General features: G+C 43.4%; 1 protein-coding gene across 2 annotated transcripts in view; it reads left to right on the top strand.

Moving 5' to 3' along the window:
* The window catches only part of TDRD12 (tudor domain containing 12), a 74,391-nt gene that overhangs the window by 52,289 nt on the left and 9,477 nt on the right, over positions 1 to 12,625 (top strand). The window contains exons 22-25 of one of the 2 annotated variants that reach the window (XM_024734089.1): positions 7,611 to 7,798; positions 8,544 to 8,754; positions 9,983 to 10,075; positions 11,925 to 12,097. In XM_024734089.1, coding sequence (XP_024589857.1) covers positions 7,611 to 7,798; positions 8,544 to 8,754; positions 9,983 to 10,075; positions 11,925 to 12,097 — 665 coding nt within the window. Of the gene's footprint in view, positions 1 to 7,610; positions 7,799 to 8,543; positions 8,755 to 9,982; positions 10,076 to 11,924; positions 12,098 to 12,625 lie in introns of those variants that run through there. The other variant, XM_024734088.1, reaches the window with a different exon arrangement.

Consider the following 12,625-nt stretch of genomic DNA (forward strand, 5'->3'; position numbering starts at 1 on the left):
TGTCGTTGTATCCAAAGAGTCAGTGCCAAACCCAGGGTCACCTGGAGTTTCTCCCATGTTATCATCCTCATCTGCTTTTATTTTGGGGTCCATGGGGATATTTTGTTAATTATGTTTTGTTGCAGTATGTCCCTGGCTTTGGCTTTGCTGTCTCACTGCTCTGTCTGTCTTTATGTGGGGGAATTCAGAGAGAGTCAAAAAATATGACACCTCACTGTGGCCACCTTCCCAGAACCCCTCTAACCAAGACCTTCCTTTTAATTTAATTTTATTTTATTTTTTACTTTATTGAAGTATAGTTGATTTTCAATGTAGTGTTAGTTTCTGTTGTACAGCCAAGACTGATTCAGATACATACATACATATATATATATATATATATATATATATACATATTCTTGTTCATATTCTTTTCCATTATGGTTTATTACAGGATATTGAATATAGTTCCCTATGCTATACAGTAGGACCTTGTTGTTGTTTATCTGTTTTATATGTATTAGTTTGTATCAGCTAATCTCAAACTCCTAATTTATCCCTCCCCCACCCCCTTTCCTCTTCGGCAGCCGTAAGTTTTCTGTGTCTGTCAGTCTGTTTCTGCTACGTAAATAAGGTCATTTGTGTCATATTTTAGATTCCATGTATAAGAGATATCATATAATATTTGTCTTTCTCTGTCTGGCTTACTTCACTCAGTATGATCATCTCTAGGTCCATCCATGTTGCTGCAAATGGCATTATTTCATTCTTTTTTATGGCTGAGTAATATTCCATTGTGTATATATTACCACATCTTCTTTATCCGTGCATCTGTTGATGGACATTTAGGTTGCTTCCATGTCTTGACTGTTGTAAATAGTGCTGCTGTGAACATTGGGGTGCATGTATCTTTTCGAATCAGAGTTTTCTCTGGATATATGCCCAGGAGTGGAATTGCTGGATCATATGCTAGCTCTATTTTTAGTTTGTGAAGGAACCTCCATGCTGTTTTCCATAGTGTCTGCACCAATTTACATTCCCACCAACAGTGTAGGAGGATTCCCTTTTCTCCACATCCTCTCCAGCATTTATTGTTGGTAAACTTTTTAATGATGGCCCTTCTGACCGGTGTGAGGTGGTACCTCCTTGTAGTTTTGATTTGCATTTCTCTAATATTTAGTGATGTTGAGCATCTTTTCATGTGCCTTTTGGCCATCTCTGTGTCTTCTTTGGAGAAATGGTCTTCTGCCCATTTTTTCATTGGGTTATTTGTTTTTGTTTTAGAGTTGTATGAGCTGTTTGTATATTTGGGAAATCAAGCCCTTGTCAGTCACATGATTTGCAAATATTTTCTTCTGTTCCATAGGTTGTCTTTTCATTTTGTTTATGGTTTCCTTTGCTGTGCAAAAGCTTATTACCTTGATTAGGTCCCATTTGTGTACTTTTGCTTTTATTTCAGTCCCTTCAGGGACTGACCTAAGAAAACATTGGTACAATTTATGTCAGAGAATGTTTTGCCTATGTTCTCTTCTAGAAGTTTTATGGTGTCATGCCTTATATTTAAGTCTTTAAGCCATTTTGAGTTTATTTTTGTTTATGTTGTGAGGGTGTGTTCTAACTTCATTGATTTACATGCAGCTGTCCAGCTTTCCCAACACCACTTGCTGAAGAGACTGTCTTTTCTCCATTGTATATTCTTGCCTCCTTTGTTGAAGATTAATTGACTGTAGGTGTGTGGGTTTATTTCTGGGTTCTCTATTCTGTTCCATTGATCCATATGTCTGTTTTTGTGCCAGTATCACACTGTTCTGATTACTGTAGCTTTGTAGTATTGTCAGAAGTCTGGGAGGGTTATGCCTCCAGTTTTGTTCTTTTTCCTCAGGATTGCTTTGGAAATTCTGGGCCTTTTATGGTTCCATATATATTTAAGGATTATTCTAGTTCTGTGAAAAATGTCATGGATAGTTTGATAGGGATCACACTAAATGTGTGAATTGCTTTGGGTAGTGTGGCCATTTTAACCATATTAATTCTTCCAGTCCAAGAGCATGAGATATCTTTCTATTGAATCATCTTCAATTTCCGTTATCAGTGTTTTATAGTTCTGAACATACAAGTCTTTCACATCCTTGGTCAGGTTGATTCCTAAGTATTTTATTTTTAAAAGGGTTTTTTTTTTTTTTTTTTACTTTCCCTTTCTGATATTTCATTGTTAGCATAAAGACATGCAACAAATTTCTGTATGTTAATCTTGTATCTTGCTACCTTGCTGAGTTCATTCATCAGTTCTAGTAGTTTTTGTGTGGAGTCTTCAGGGTTTTCTATATACAGTATCATGTCGTCTGCCTATAATGATACTTTCACCTCTTCTCTTCCAGTTTGGATGCCTTTTATTTCTTTCTCTTGTCTGATTGCTGTGGCTAGGACTTCCAATACTACATTGAATAGAAGTGGTGGGAATGGGCACACTTGTCTTGTTCCAGATTTTAACAGGAAGGAAGGCTTTCAGCTTTTACCATTGAGTGTTATGTTGGCTGTGGATGTGTCATAAATAGCTTTTATTATGTTGAGATATGTTCCCTCTATACCCACTTTGGTGAGAGTTTTTATCATGAATGGATGTTGAATTTTATCAAATGCTTTTTCTACATCTATTGAGATGACCATGTGGTTTTTATCTTTACTTTTGTTGATGGAGTGTATCACATTTTTTGATTTGCATATGTTGAACCATCCTTGTGACCCTGACTGGGATGAATCCAACTTGATCGTGGTGTGTGATCTTTTTTATGTGTTGTTGGATTCAGTTTGCTAATATTTGATTGAGAATTTTTGCAACTATATCCATCAAAGATATTGGCCTGTGATTTTATTTTGTGGTATTGTCTTTGTCTGCTTTTGGTATCAGGGTGATAGTGGCTTCATAGAATGACTTTGGGAGTGTTCCCTCCTCTTCAATCTTTTGGAAGAGTTTGAGAAGGATTGGTAGTAGTTGTTCTTTGTATGTTTGGTAGAATTCCCCAGTGGAGCCATCTGGTCCTGGACTTTTGTTTGCAGGGAGTTTTTAAATTACATACCCCCATACCCCTGGTTCCCAGGGGATCTGCTTTCTGTCACTATGGTTTTGTCTTTTACTGGAATTTCATATTAATGGAATTGTACAGTATGTGGTCTTTTGAGTCTGATTTCTGTTACTCAGTGTATTATCTTTGAGATTCGCCTGTTTTGTTCTATTTTATTGCTGTGTGGGATCCCACTGTATGTTTGTCTGTTCACAAATTGATGGACATTTGGGTTGTTGACAGTTTCTGGCTGCTTCGATCATTTGTGTTACATCTTTGACAGTACATGTTCTTTTCTCTGGAGTAAGACCTAGGAGTGGAATTGCTGAGTCATATGGTTTAGTGTATGTTTGTAAGAAACTGCCAAACCGTTTTCTAAAGAGGTGGCACCATTCGCATTCTGACCAGCACTGCATGCAAGAATTCCAGTTGGTCCACATTCTCATCAGTACTTGGTATTCTCAGTCTGTAATTTTTGCCACTCTGTTGCATTTGCACCGTTATCTTATTTGTGTTGCCCTGGTGATAAAGAATCTTAGACATCTTTCCACTGCTTACTAGCCATTTGTATCTCTTCTCTTGCTAACTCTCTGTTTAGAATTCTTGCCCGTTTTTTATTTGGGTTTCCTTCTTGTTGAGTTTTAACAGTTCTTTATATATTCTAGATATCCTTTGTCAGATATATTGCAAATGTTTTCTCCCAGTGGAAGAGCAAAAGTTTTTAATTTTGATGAAGCCTAGTTTTTTACTTTTTTATTTTGTATTTTGTGCTTTTCATGCCATAAGAAATCTTTGCCTACCATATGGTTGCAAAGATTTTTCCCAGTGTTTTTATTCTAGAAGCTGTACAGTTTTACATTTAGCTCTGTGATCCACCTCAAATTAACTTTCGTGTGTGGCAGAGTTTTTTAAAAGGAGGCAAGGTTTTTTCTTCTGGATAATTGGTTGCTCCGGCATCATTTAGTATGAAGACCTTCTTTTCCCCCTAAATTATATTGACACCTTTGACAAAAATTAGGAGACCATATATGTGATTTCTGAATTCTTTTTTGTTTTCTTTTTTTTTTTTTTACTATTTATTTATTTATTTGGCTGTGTCAGGTCTTAGTTGCAGCACGCGGGCTCTTTGTTACAGTGCATGGGCTCTCTGGGTGTGGTACGCAGGCTCTAGAGTACGCAGGCTTAGTTGCCCCCCTTGCATGTGGGTTCTTAGTTCCCCGACCAGGGATCGAACCTGCATCCCCTGCACTGGAAGGCAGATTCTTAACCGCTAGACCACCAGGGAAGTCCTGATTTCTGAATTCTTTATTCTGCTCCTTGGTTTCTTTGTCCTTATACAGTATCACACTGGCTTGATTACTGTAGCTTTATAATCTTGAAAACTGGTGGGTAAGTCTTCCAACGTTGCCTGTCTTCTTCAATATCCTTTTGACTATTACTTTGCGTGTCCATATAAAATTTTAGAATCAGGTTACCAATATCTATTATACTTAGAATCCCGGTGGGATTTTGCTTGGCGTTGCATTGAGTCTGATACCGAACCAACCTTGGGTCCACTTGCCTGTGTGCATGGTGAAGCCGCTCTGCTGACACCAGGTGGTAGTGAAGGAAGTGAGCGTCTACTGTAAGGTGCCAATACAAGGAGAACGGGTGGCTCATGCTTTAAAAACCCGCAACTCCCCAGTGGGTTTCAGGAAACCATTTTTAAGGCCAGGTGAGGGATGGGGAGTGACAGGGTAGGTGATCAGCTCCTGCACAATTCTCTGATCGGTTGATGCTGAGATAACAGAGTGGTGTCCCGGGGGTTAACATTATCAGTCCTTAGGCCCCAGGAGGCCTGGGGGCTATGTGCCCATTGGTCATCAAGTAGTTAACATCTTCTATTTGGTGAGGGGTTTTCACATCTGTAAAACAACTCAGGAAACATGCACAGATACAATTACCTGGGTACTTCAGAGAGAAGCTAAAGCAGAGGCTATGGGGGAGGGGTCTGCCATGGGAAGGCCCCACAGGGTCCTACTTGGTTTCAAGTCTATAGATTAATAAGGAAGAATTGACATCTTAGCAGTACTGAGTCTTCTTAGTCCGTTAACGTGGCATATCACTCCGTTTATCTCGATCATCTTTAATTTTCTAAGCAGTGTGTTACAATTCTCAGTAGATGGATCTTTTACTTTTTGTGTTAAACTTATCCCTAGTATTTCATGTTTTTGGAGGTCATTGTTATTTTTCCTTAAACTTCATTTTCTAATTGTTTTAGAAATGTGATTGATTTCTGTATCTTACCTTGTGTCCTGCAACCATAACAAACTGAATTACTGGCGAGAGGGGAATCGAAACAGGTGGGGAGGTGTGTGGCCAGAAGGGACCCTCCCATGTGCCCAGGACTGAGGGGTTTCCCGCCACCCAGGATGTTCGGTGCTGGAACCAGGAAGATTGGGTCACCTGTCTGGAGGCCTCACGCTCTCCGCCTCCTGTCAGGAGAGTCCAGTCCACAAGCTGCTTTTTGCCACCTCCGTTCTGCCGCTCAGTGTGTCGTGGATGTGCTGATGCCGTGTGGAGGGGACTGCCACAGACTGTTGCCTGCTCGGGCCTGGACCTGGTTCATCAGTGTGTGCTGAACACAGAGCCTTCTAACTTAGGAAATGTGGGGGAAAAGGAACTCTCCCCTTATTCCTGTCATCCTAAAACAGTCACCATTGGCATCTTAGTATATTTTCTCTGTTACTTTTCTTTGTGCATCTTTCAAAAAATATATTTGCAGTTGGAGTGTATGTTATATCCTGCCAAGCTCTCATGACATTGTAGTGAGAGTTTTTCCCGTCCCCTGCACCTCCTGTCCACTGACTCCTGTCACCCAGTGGGCTTCTGTCTGGGTTGCCAGGTTGTTGGGGCCCCTAAACCATAGGGGAGAAGACTCCCTGGGAGACGCCATCTGCCAGGCTAGAAGGAGTACTGAATTCCCTGCCCGAGATGAGGGCCGGCTTGACAGAGCACTGGGGGTTCCCTGAGGCAGATTCTCCACGGGCTGGAGGATGGCTGGGTTGGGAACCGTGATAGACGTGCTACTTGTCCTCTCCCGGCTCACCTTCCAGTGGGGATGGTCAGCAGTGAGTAAGATGGTGACAGCGCTGTGGAGAGGATGAAATGCAGTGAAGTTCTGCGGTGTGTGCTGGGGGACACGGGGCCCTTTGGAAATTAGAGGCAGGGAGGGGCCCTCTGCGAGTGGTCAGCTGCCCTGAGGGCCAAATGATAAGAAGGATCCAGCCATGAGACTATCTAGGGAAGAATATTCCAGGCAGAGGAAGCAGCAAGTGCAAAGGCCCTGAGGTAGGAGTTATGTGGAATGTTTGTGGAGTAGGACAAAGCTTATGGCGAGTGTGAGGGGTGCAGGCAATGAAGCTGGTGGGGGGGGCGAGCACAGAGGAGAGCCACAGGTTGTCAGCCCTGTGAGATCCAGCACCTTTTGGTCACAAGGGGTGACCTCTCCCCTGCCTGCCTTGCCTCCCAGATGGCACTGCCTTCTCTGCCACCCCACCAAATAACTACTGCTCACTCCTGCCATCTGCTCACTCCCGCTCTGTAGCCAGGGCTCCCTGCCCTAATGCATACTGTTTGCCCCCTGTCTGGAATGCCTCCTCCGTACTCTTGCATACCTGTGCACGCCGACACCCCAACACATGCCAATAACCCTGCGTACGCTTGCCTGTGAAGAGTTGTCTTCTTGACCACACACCAGCTGTGGCACATCCGTCCACCCATGGTTGCTTAGGGTCCCTGTAGGACATGCTTCCTCTCTGTGTTCCTTGTGCCTCGTACACAGCAGGCTCTTACTAAAATACTTCAGAAAGGGCTCAAGAGACAAGGAGGCTATTTTTTTAAAGGATTTTTATAAAGTGCAGTTAAAAAGTAAACAAAGGAACACTTACTAATAATAAAGCTTTAAACTAATATTTACCCAAACCACTTCCATTAGATTTAAAGTGAAACTATAATTATTTGTGTGTATGCTAAGGTTTTTATTTTGTTTTTTGGTCAGTTTCCTAGTTTATTTTTAAATCCCTGTTGTGTGCTTTGGGCTCTTAGGTCAGGTGCTGACTTCTGCAGATACCTCTTTGCTTCAGATTGAGGTTTTTGTTTTTTTGGGTTTTTTAAAATTAATTAATTAATTTATTTATTTATTTTTGGCTGTGTTGGGTCTTCGTTTCTGTGCGAGGGCTTTCTCTAGTTGCAGCGAGCGGGGGCCACTCTTCATCGCGGTGCGCGGGCCTCTCACTATCACGGCCTCTCCCGTTGCGGAGCGCAGGCTCCAGACGCGCAGGCTCAGTAGTTGTGGCTCGTGGGCCTAGTTGCTCTGCGGCATGTGGGATCTTCCCAGACCGGGGCTCGAACCCGTGTCCCCTGCCTTGGCAGGCAGATTCTCTACCACTGCGCCACCAGGTTTTTTTTTTGAAGGGATTTTATTTTATTTTATTTTTTTAACATCTTTATTGGAGTACAATTGCTTTACAGTGGTGTGTTAGTTAGAGTGAGTTTGTTTTCTGGATATGTTTACTGTTTATGTTTCAGATAATACCCTTTTATATTTTGAATGCAACAAATTACTTTGGTCGTATAGTTGATAAACATGTGGATCTTTATGCAACTCTTACTGCTGAAATGAAAGAGTATTTTGAAGATTCCAGTAATAAAACAACTGTTGAAAAGGTGGAGAAATTTGGATTATATGGATTAGCAGAAAAAGTAGTTTTTCACAGGTAAAATGTCTCTTTATTTCATCTCTAAAAGTTGTGAAGCATAAGGTGACTTCAAGTGGTGTTGAATCCCTGTTTTCATCTCTGTCCATATGACCGGTGTACACACACTGAGCCTGGCTGCCTCCCAGGAGGGTGGTGGTGGGGTCGTATTCACCCTAGTCCGGCTCAGCTGTACTCTCGAGGCTCATCTACCCTGGGGCTGCTGAGCACAGAGCGTGGATGACAGTGTGACATTTACATATGGACAGTCATCAACTCACTTAATTCTTACAAAATTCCCATAAAGTGGGCACAGTTCCCATTTTACAGATAAGCAGACTGAGCCCTGGTGAGGTTATATAAGTTAGCCAGGTCAGCCCAAGAAGTGGCACTGTCAGTGTTCCATCCTGCCTCGTGTGCCTGTTTGCACCGATGGTCCTCGAATGCCCCACCCATCCCCGCTTGGTGATAGCCCAGATTGAGAACCTTGGCACATTTAATTTGCTATGTTAATTTTTCTTGTGTTGTCAGATAAAGGAATTTCCTTTATGCAAAGTACTATACTAGTTTTTATACACAGGTATACTTGAATTAAATAAATCATGGCTAAGTGCTCTTGATGACTCCAGTTATTTTATTTCTAGTATGGAGTAAAGCCGTGCAGTTGAGGGAACTTTTGTGTGGTTTGCTTCTAACGAGGAAGCCGGGGCGACGATTATTTCCCTTTGGGTCTCTGTGTTAGACTGAGGCCACTGTTGTCCTGTAGGGTTCAGGTGTTGGAGATGAGCCAGAAGGAGGACACGTGGGCCCTGGATAATGTCCTTGTGAAGTTCATAGATGAAGGCAGGACCAAACTCATCACAAGAGACCAGTTGCTTCACCTCCCAGAAAGTTTCCACACTCTGCCCCCTCAAGCCGTGGAGTTTATCGTTTGTAGAGTGAAACCCGCGGACAATGAAATTGAATGGAATCCAAAGGTGAGTTATTTGGGCTTTTTCTATTTTGTTGACTTTCAGAATATATTTAACCCAGAATATACACAGAATTGAGGTGTATTTGAATTTGGAGTCTTGGGATTGGGTTAACTGCTTCATGTTTCTGGTCAGGAACTCACTCACAGCGCTATGTGTAGACTAGCTCTGAGCCCTCAGAGAGGCCGGGCGTGATGGGCCATGGTCGTCATTAGTGCTCACACACTTTGGGTGTAAAATATGCACTGTGCTAAAAAGAAACTGGCTGTTACTTAAAGAGAATAAACAGTGTACGCGCTTAGAAAGGTGGATACCCGTGTCACGGGGGGGCACATAGGTGATGGACACTCGCCAGAGGGACCAGGTAATTCCACTGGGCTTGGGAAGCTGGGCAAGGAAAGAGAGAGAGAGTCCAGAAAAGCTTCCAAAGGAGGGGACGTGCCCTCTGGGTCCTTCAGAGTGGGTAACTAGCATGTCACCAAGCAGAGCGGATAAGGCACTGTGAAGGCGAAGAAGCCCCCCCTGTACCAAGGCATGGAGCACATGCCGTCTCGGGTGGGTGGAGAGGCCCCGCCTTCGGCCCGGCAGGGACGTCACCAGAGCACTAAGTCCTGTTCATAACGAGGCTCCTGATTCTTCAAAGGAAGGCTCAATTTCATACAGTCTGATTAACAGGATATGAAAGAAGCCATTGCCGTTGGCAAAGCAAGAGGTTTGGGTTGTAAACAGTGGAGTTGAATGAGGACAGGTGCAGAGGTGAGTCCCAAGCACAGGTCTGTGCTGTGGGCTCCTCACACCACGTGGTTCCCAGCGTGGGTGCGTGTCCCCCATCCCCTCTGTCAACTGTCAACCTGTCTTTAAAGGATGGATGTTTCTTTCTTTGGAAGCTCAGTGAGAGAGTGAGGAGAGAGAGAGCTCTACTGTTGCTGGGGACCAGGGCCCCCCAACCCCAGTGTCCCTGCTGCTGAGCAGCCCCAGTGTGTGACCTCGTCCTCTGGAGCAGCTGGAACACCCTGTGCTTGGGACTCACCTTTGCACCTGTCCTCATTCGTCTCCACTGATGGTTACCCTTGTTGGTGAAGGGGTGTGATGGCCTCCATAACCTGCCCCATGGGGTGGTCGGGAGGCTCAAATGAAAGGCATGGAAAAGCTTCTTGCAAAACTATAGAGCACATACAGAATAAAGTATTTTTTTAAAGCTTCAGATAAATTACTTAAGTGTTTCTTTTTTCAGGTTACTAGGTACATTCATCATAAAATTAATGGGAAACTGCATGACGCAAAAGTGATGTTGGCTTTAGGAAATACGGTTTGGATTGATCCAATGGTAAGTATGCATTTTTCTTGAAAAGAAACGTGTGTTTGAATGGGCCCCTAAAATTATCCAAATGATTCTAACCTGTTGCGTGAATAACTGTTTGCCTCACATAAACGGAGGCTTATTTGATAAGGGCACTGTGTAAAGGAGAGCTTTTTCCATGTTGTTTGGGTCATGAATGTGGTCATGGGTTTTTTGGTTTAAGGGAACCTTTTATATTGTAACCCAGCGCTCACAGGTTGTGTGTGTGTGTGTGTGTGTGTATAAATCACACACGCTCACACATACAACCGAGACAGAAACTTCATGAAACTATTAATAGTACACACGGCAGTGTCTCCCATTTATAATTCTTTTCCAAGTGGTGACTGTGCACTGGTAATCTGATTTCACAGTCCTCTGCCCACACAGGCGGGAAGCCCTGGGGCAGTAACTGCCCTGCAGAAGCACAGCCTGTGCTGGTGTAGTTGTAAGTGATCTTAAAGTGGTCAGTAATGTGGAGGATTCTGGTCCTCAGGCTTTCCAAGACAGATTTTATTCTGTTCACGGTTCCTACCTCATCCATTCACCAGATATTTGTTGAGCACCTACTGTGTGCTAGGACCTGTACGGGGCACTGGAATTCCATCCATGGGCAGACTCCTACCCTGTGGGGGTGGGTGGGACTGAGCATGAGGCCAGGACATGTGACTCAGGGCCTCAGCCCGTCCCTGCTGAGGCCGGCACCATCCCCCCTCTGCTTGCACCCTGGGAACTCTACTTTTCAATTCAGACTTAAATCTTAACTATTATGATTATTTATACGATCTAAAGGAATTCAGTTCATAAAAACTGTTTTGTTGAAAGTTCTTTTTATAAGAGTGAAAAAGCCTTAACATAGAAAAGAAGAGTTTGGGTGTAAGATTTAAGAGTAAGAGGAGAATATGATTTTTAGAAGGGAAGGTAGAGACTACCAGTGCAGGTAAATGAAGAGGTCTGGGGGGGTCTTAGTCGATGTCATAATAGTCAATATTGTGGTGGTTTTTCATCAGAGAAAAAAATGGAAACTTTATTAAGCAAGGATTTTTTAAACTATAGCTAAGAGAATGAAGCAAAAAAAAAAAAAAAGAAAACCCACCTGGCAAACATGCTCCCGCAGCGCCAAAGTGTAGCACTGTTCATGGCACACTGGAGGGGAGACAGACCCCACACCTGCCGCCTTCTCCCCCCAGCACCAGCTCGGTCCCCAGGCTGAGTGGAGAAAGGCTCTTCTGCTATCCCTGGACGGGAGTGCATTCCTGATTCCCGTGCTCCCTGGGGAGGCGCCCCAGCCAGCGCCAGCCTGGTCTACTCTGACCCCCATGAAAGTCCTGGGGCCACACCTCCCACCAACAGGAATCAGACAATTGCAGATTTTCATGTTTTACTTAATTTTGTGTAAACCGAAATGGACGAGAATGTTTTGGTTGCAGAAAAAAACAAGTGGAGGAAGCTGTCCAGGACGCAGGATTTAGGGCCTTGGTGTAGGCCCTTTCTGGGCACCTGAAGACCCTGAGCCTTCTTGTTAGGAGAGGTAAAACGCACAGGAAGGAGAACCAGAAAGATTTAAGAATTGTGCGTGTGGTTACAGCACCACGGATGGGTCTTGTCTGGGATTTTACCTCAGGACTTGATTTTGGCCCCAGCCCCACACCTGATCGTATTTCTCCAGTACGGGGCTGGGTTCTGGAAGATTCCAACGAGGAGGCCCTTGTGGTGGCACATGTCCTGGTGCATCAGACATTGCACAGTGAGATCAGGAGGCCACGGTGAGAGTGTTTGTGATTCATCTAAAGTTCCAAGTGTAATTCCTGCAAACATATTTTTTCTTTCATTCAAGGTACACACCACAAAACTTTCAAACTTGAAAACTTCTGTCATTGATTATAACGTTCGAGCTGAAATTTTGTCAATGGGAATGGGCATTGATAACTCAGAACATGTAGAACAACTGAAAAAATTATACAAAGGAGCTAAAATGCCAACTTTTGAAGAAAGCGTAAGCCAGACCCTGTAAGTGGACTTCTGTCTCCTTTTGGAAGAGCTGTTTTGTGGCAGTATAACTCACAAGTGTTACGGACATTTTTTCTGAAAGTAGAATAGTTTAATGAGTCTCTGCGTTCCCATCACTCAGCTTCAATAATTACCAACATTTGGGGAGTCTTATTTTATCCAAACCCCAGCCCACATTTTTGTTTTTGTTTGACTATTATAAAACAAATTCCAAATATATTTCATCTGTATCTCTTACAGAATGAATTTTTGTTAGCTTTTTATTGACAGCACACATACAGAAAAGAACACATGTCGTAAGTGTGGCTTGGTGGATTTTCAGAGCACGGAAACCAGCACCAGATCAGAAACAGGGCATGACTCAGAGACACCTCCTGCTCCCCCCGCAAGGGCAGCTGCTTTCCAGACACAAAACAGCATGGATGGCTCTTCCCTGGTTCATACTTTGAATGGAATCATGCAATGTGTCTCTTTCATATCTGGCTTCTTCTTTTTTTTTTTTTTTTTTTTGGGGTAGCGGGGCCCCCC

This window comes from Neophocaena asiaeorientalis, unplaced genomic scaffold, assembly GCF_003031525.2.
Source record: "Neophocaena asiaeorientalis asiaeorientalis breed wild unplaced genomic scaffold, Neophocaena_asiaeorientalis_V1.1 scaffold280, whole genome shotgun sequence".
Taxonomy (NCBI): Eukaryota; Metazoa; Chordata; class Mammalia; order Artiodactyla; family Phocoenidae; genus Neophocaena; species Neophocaena asiaeorientalis.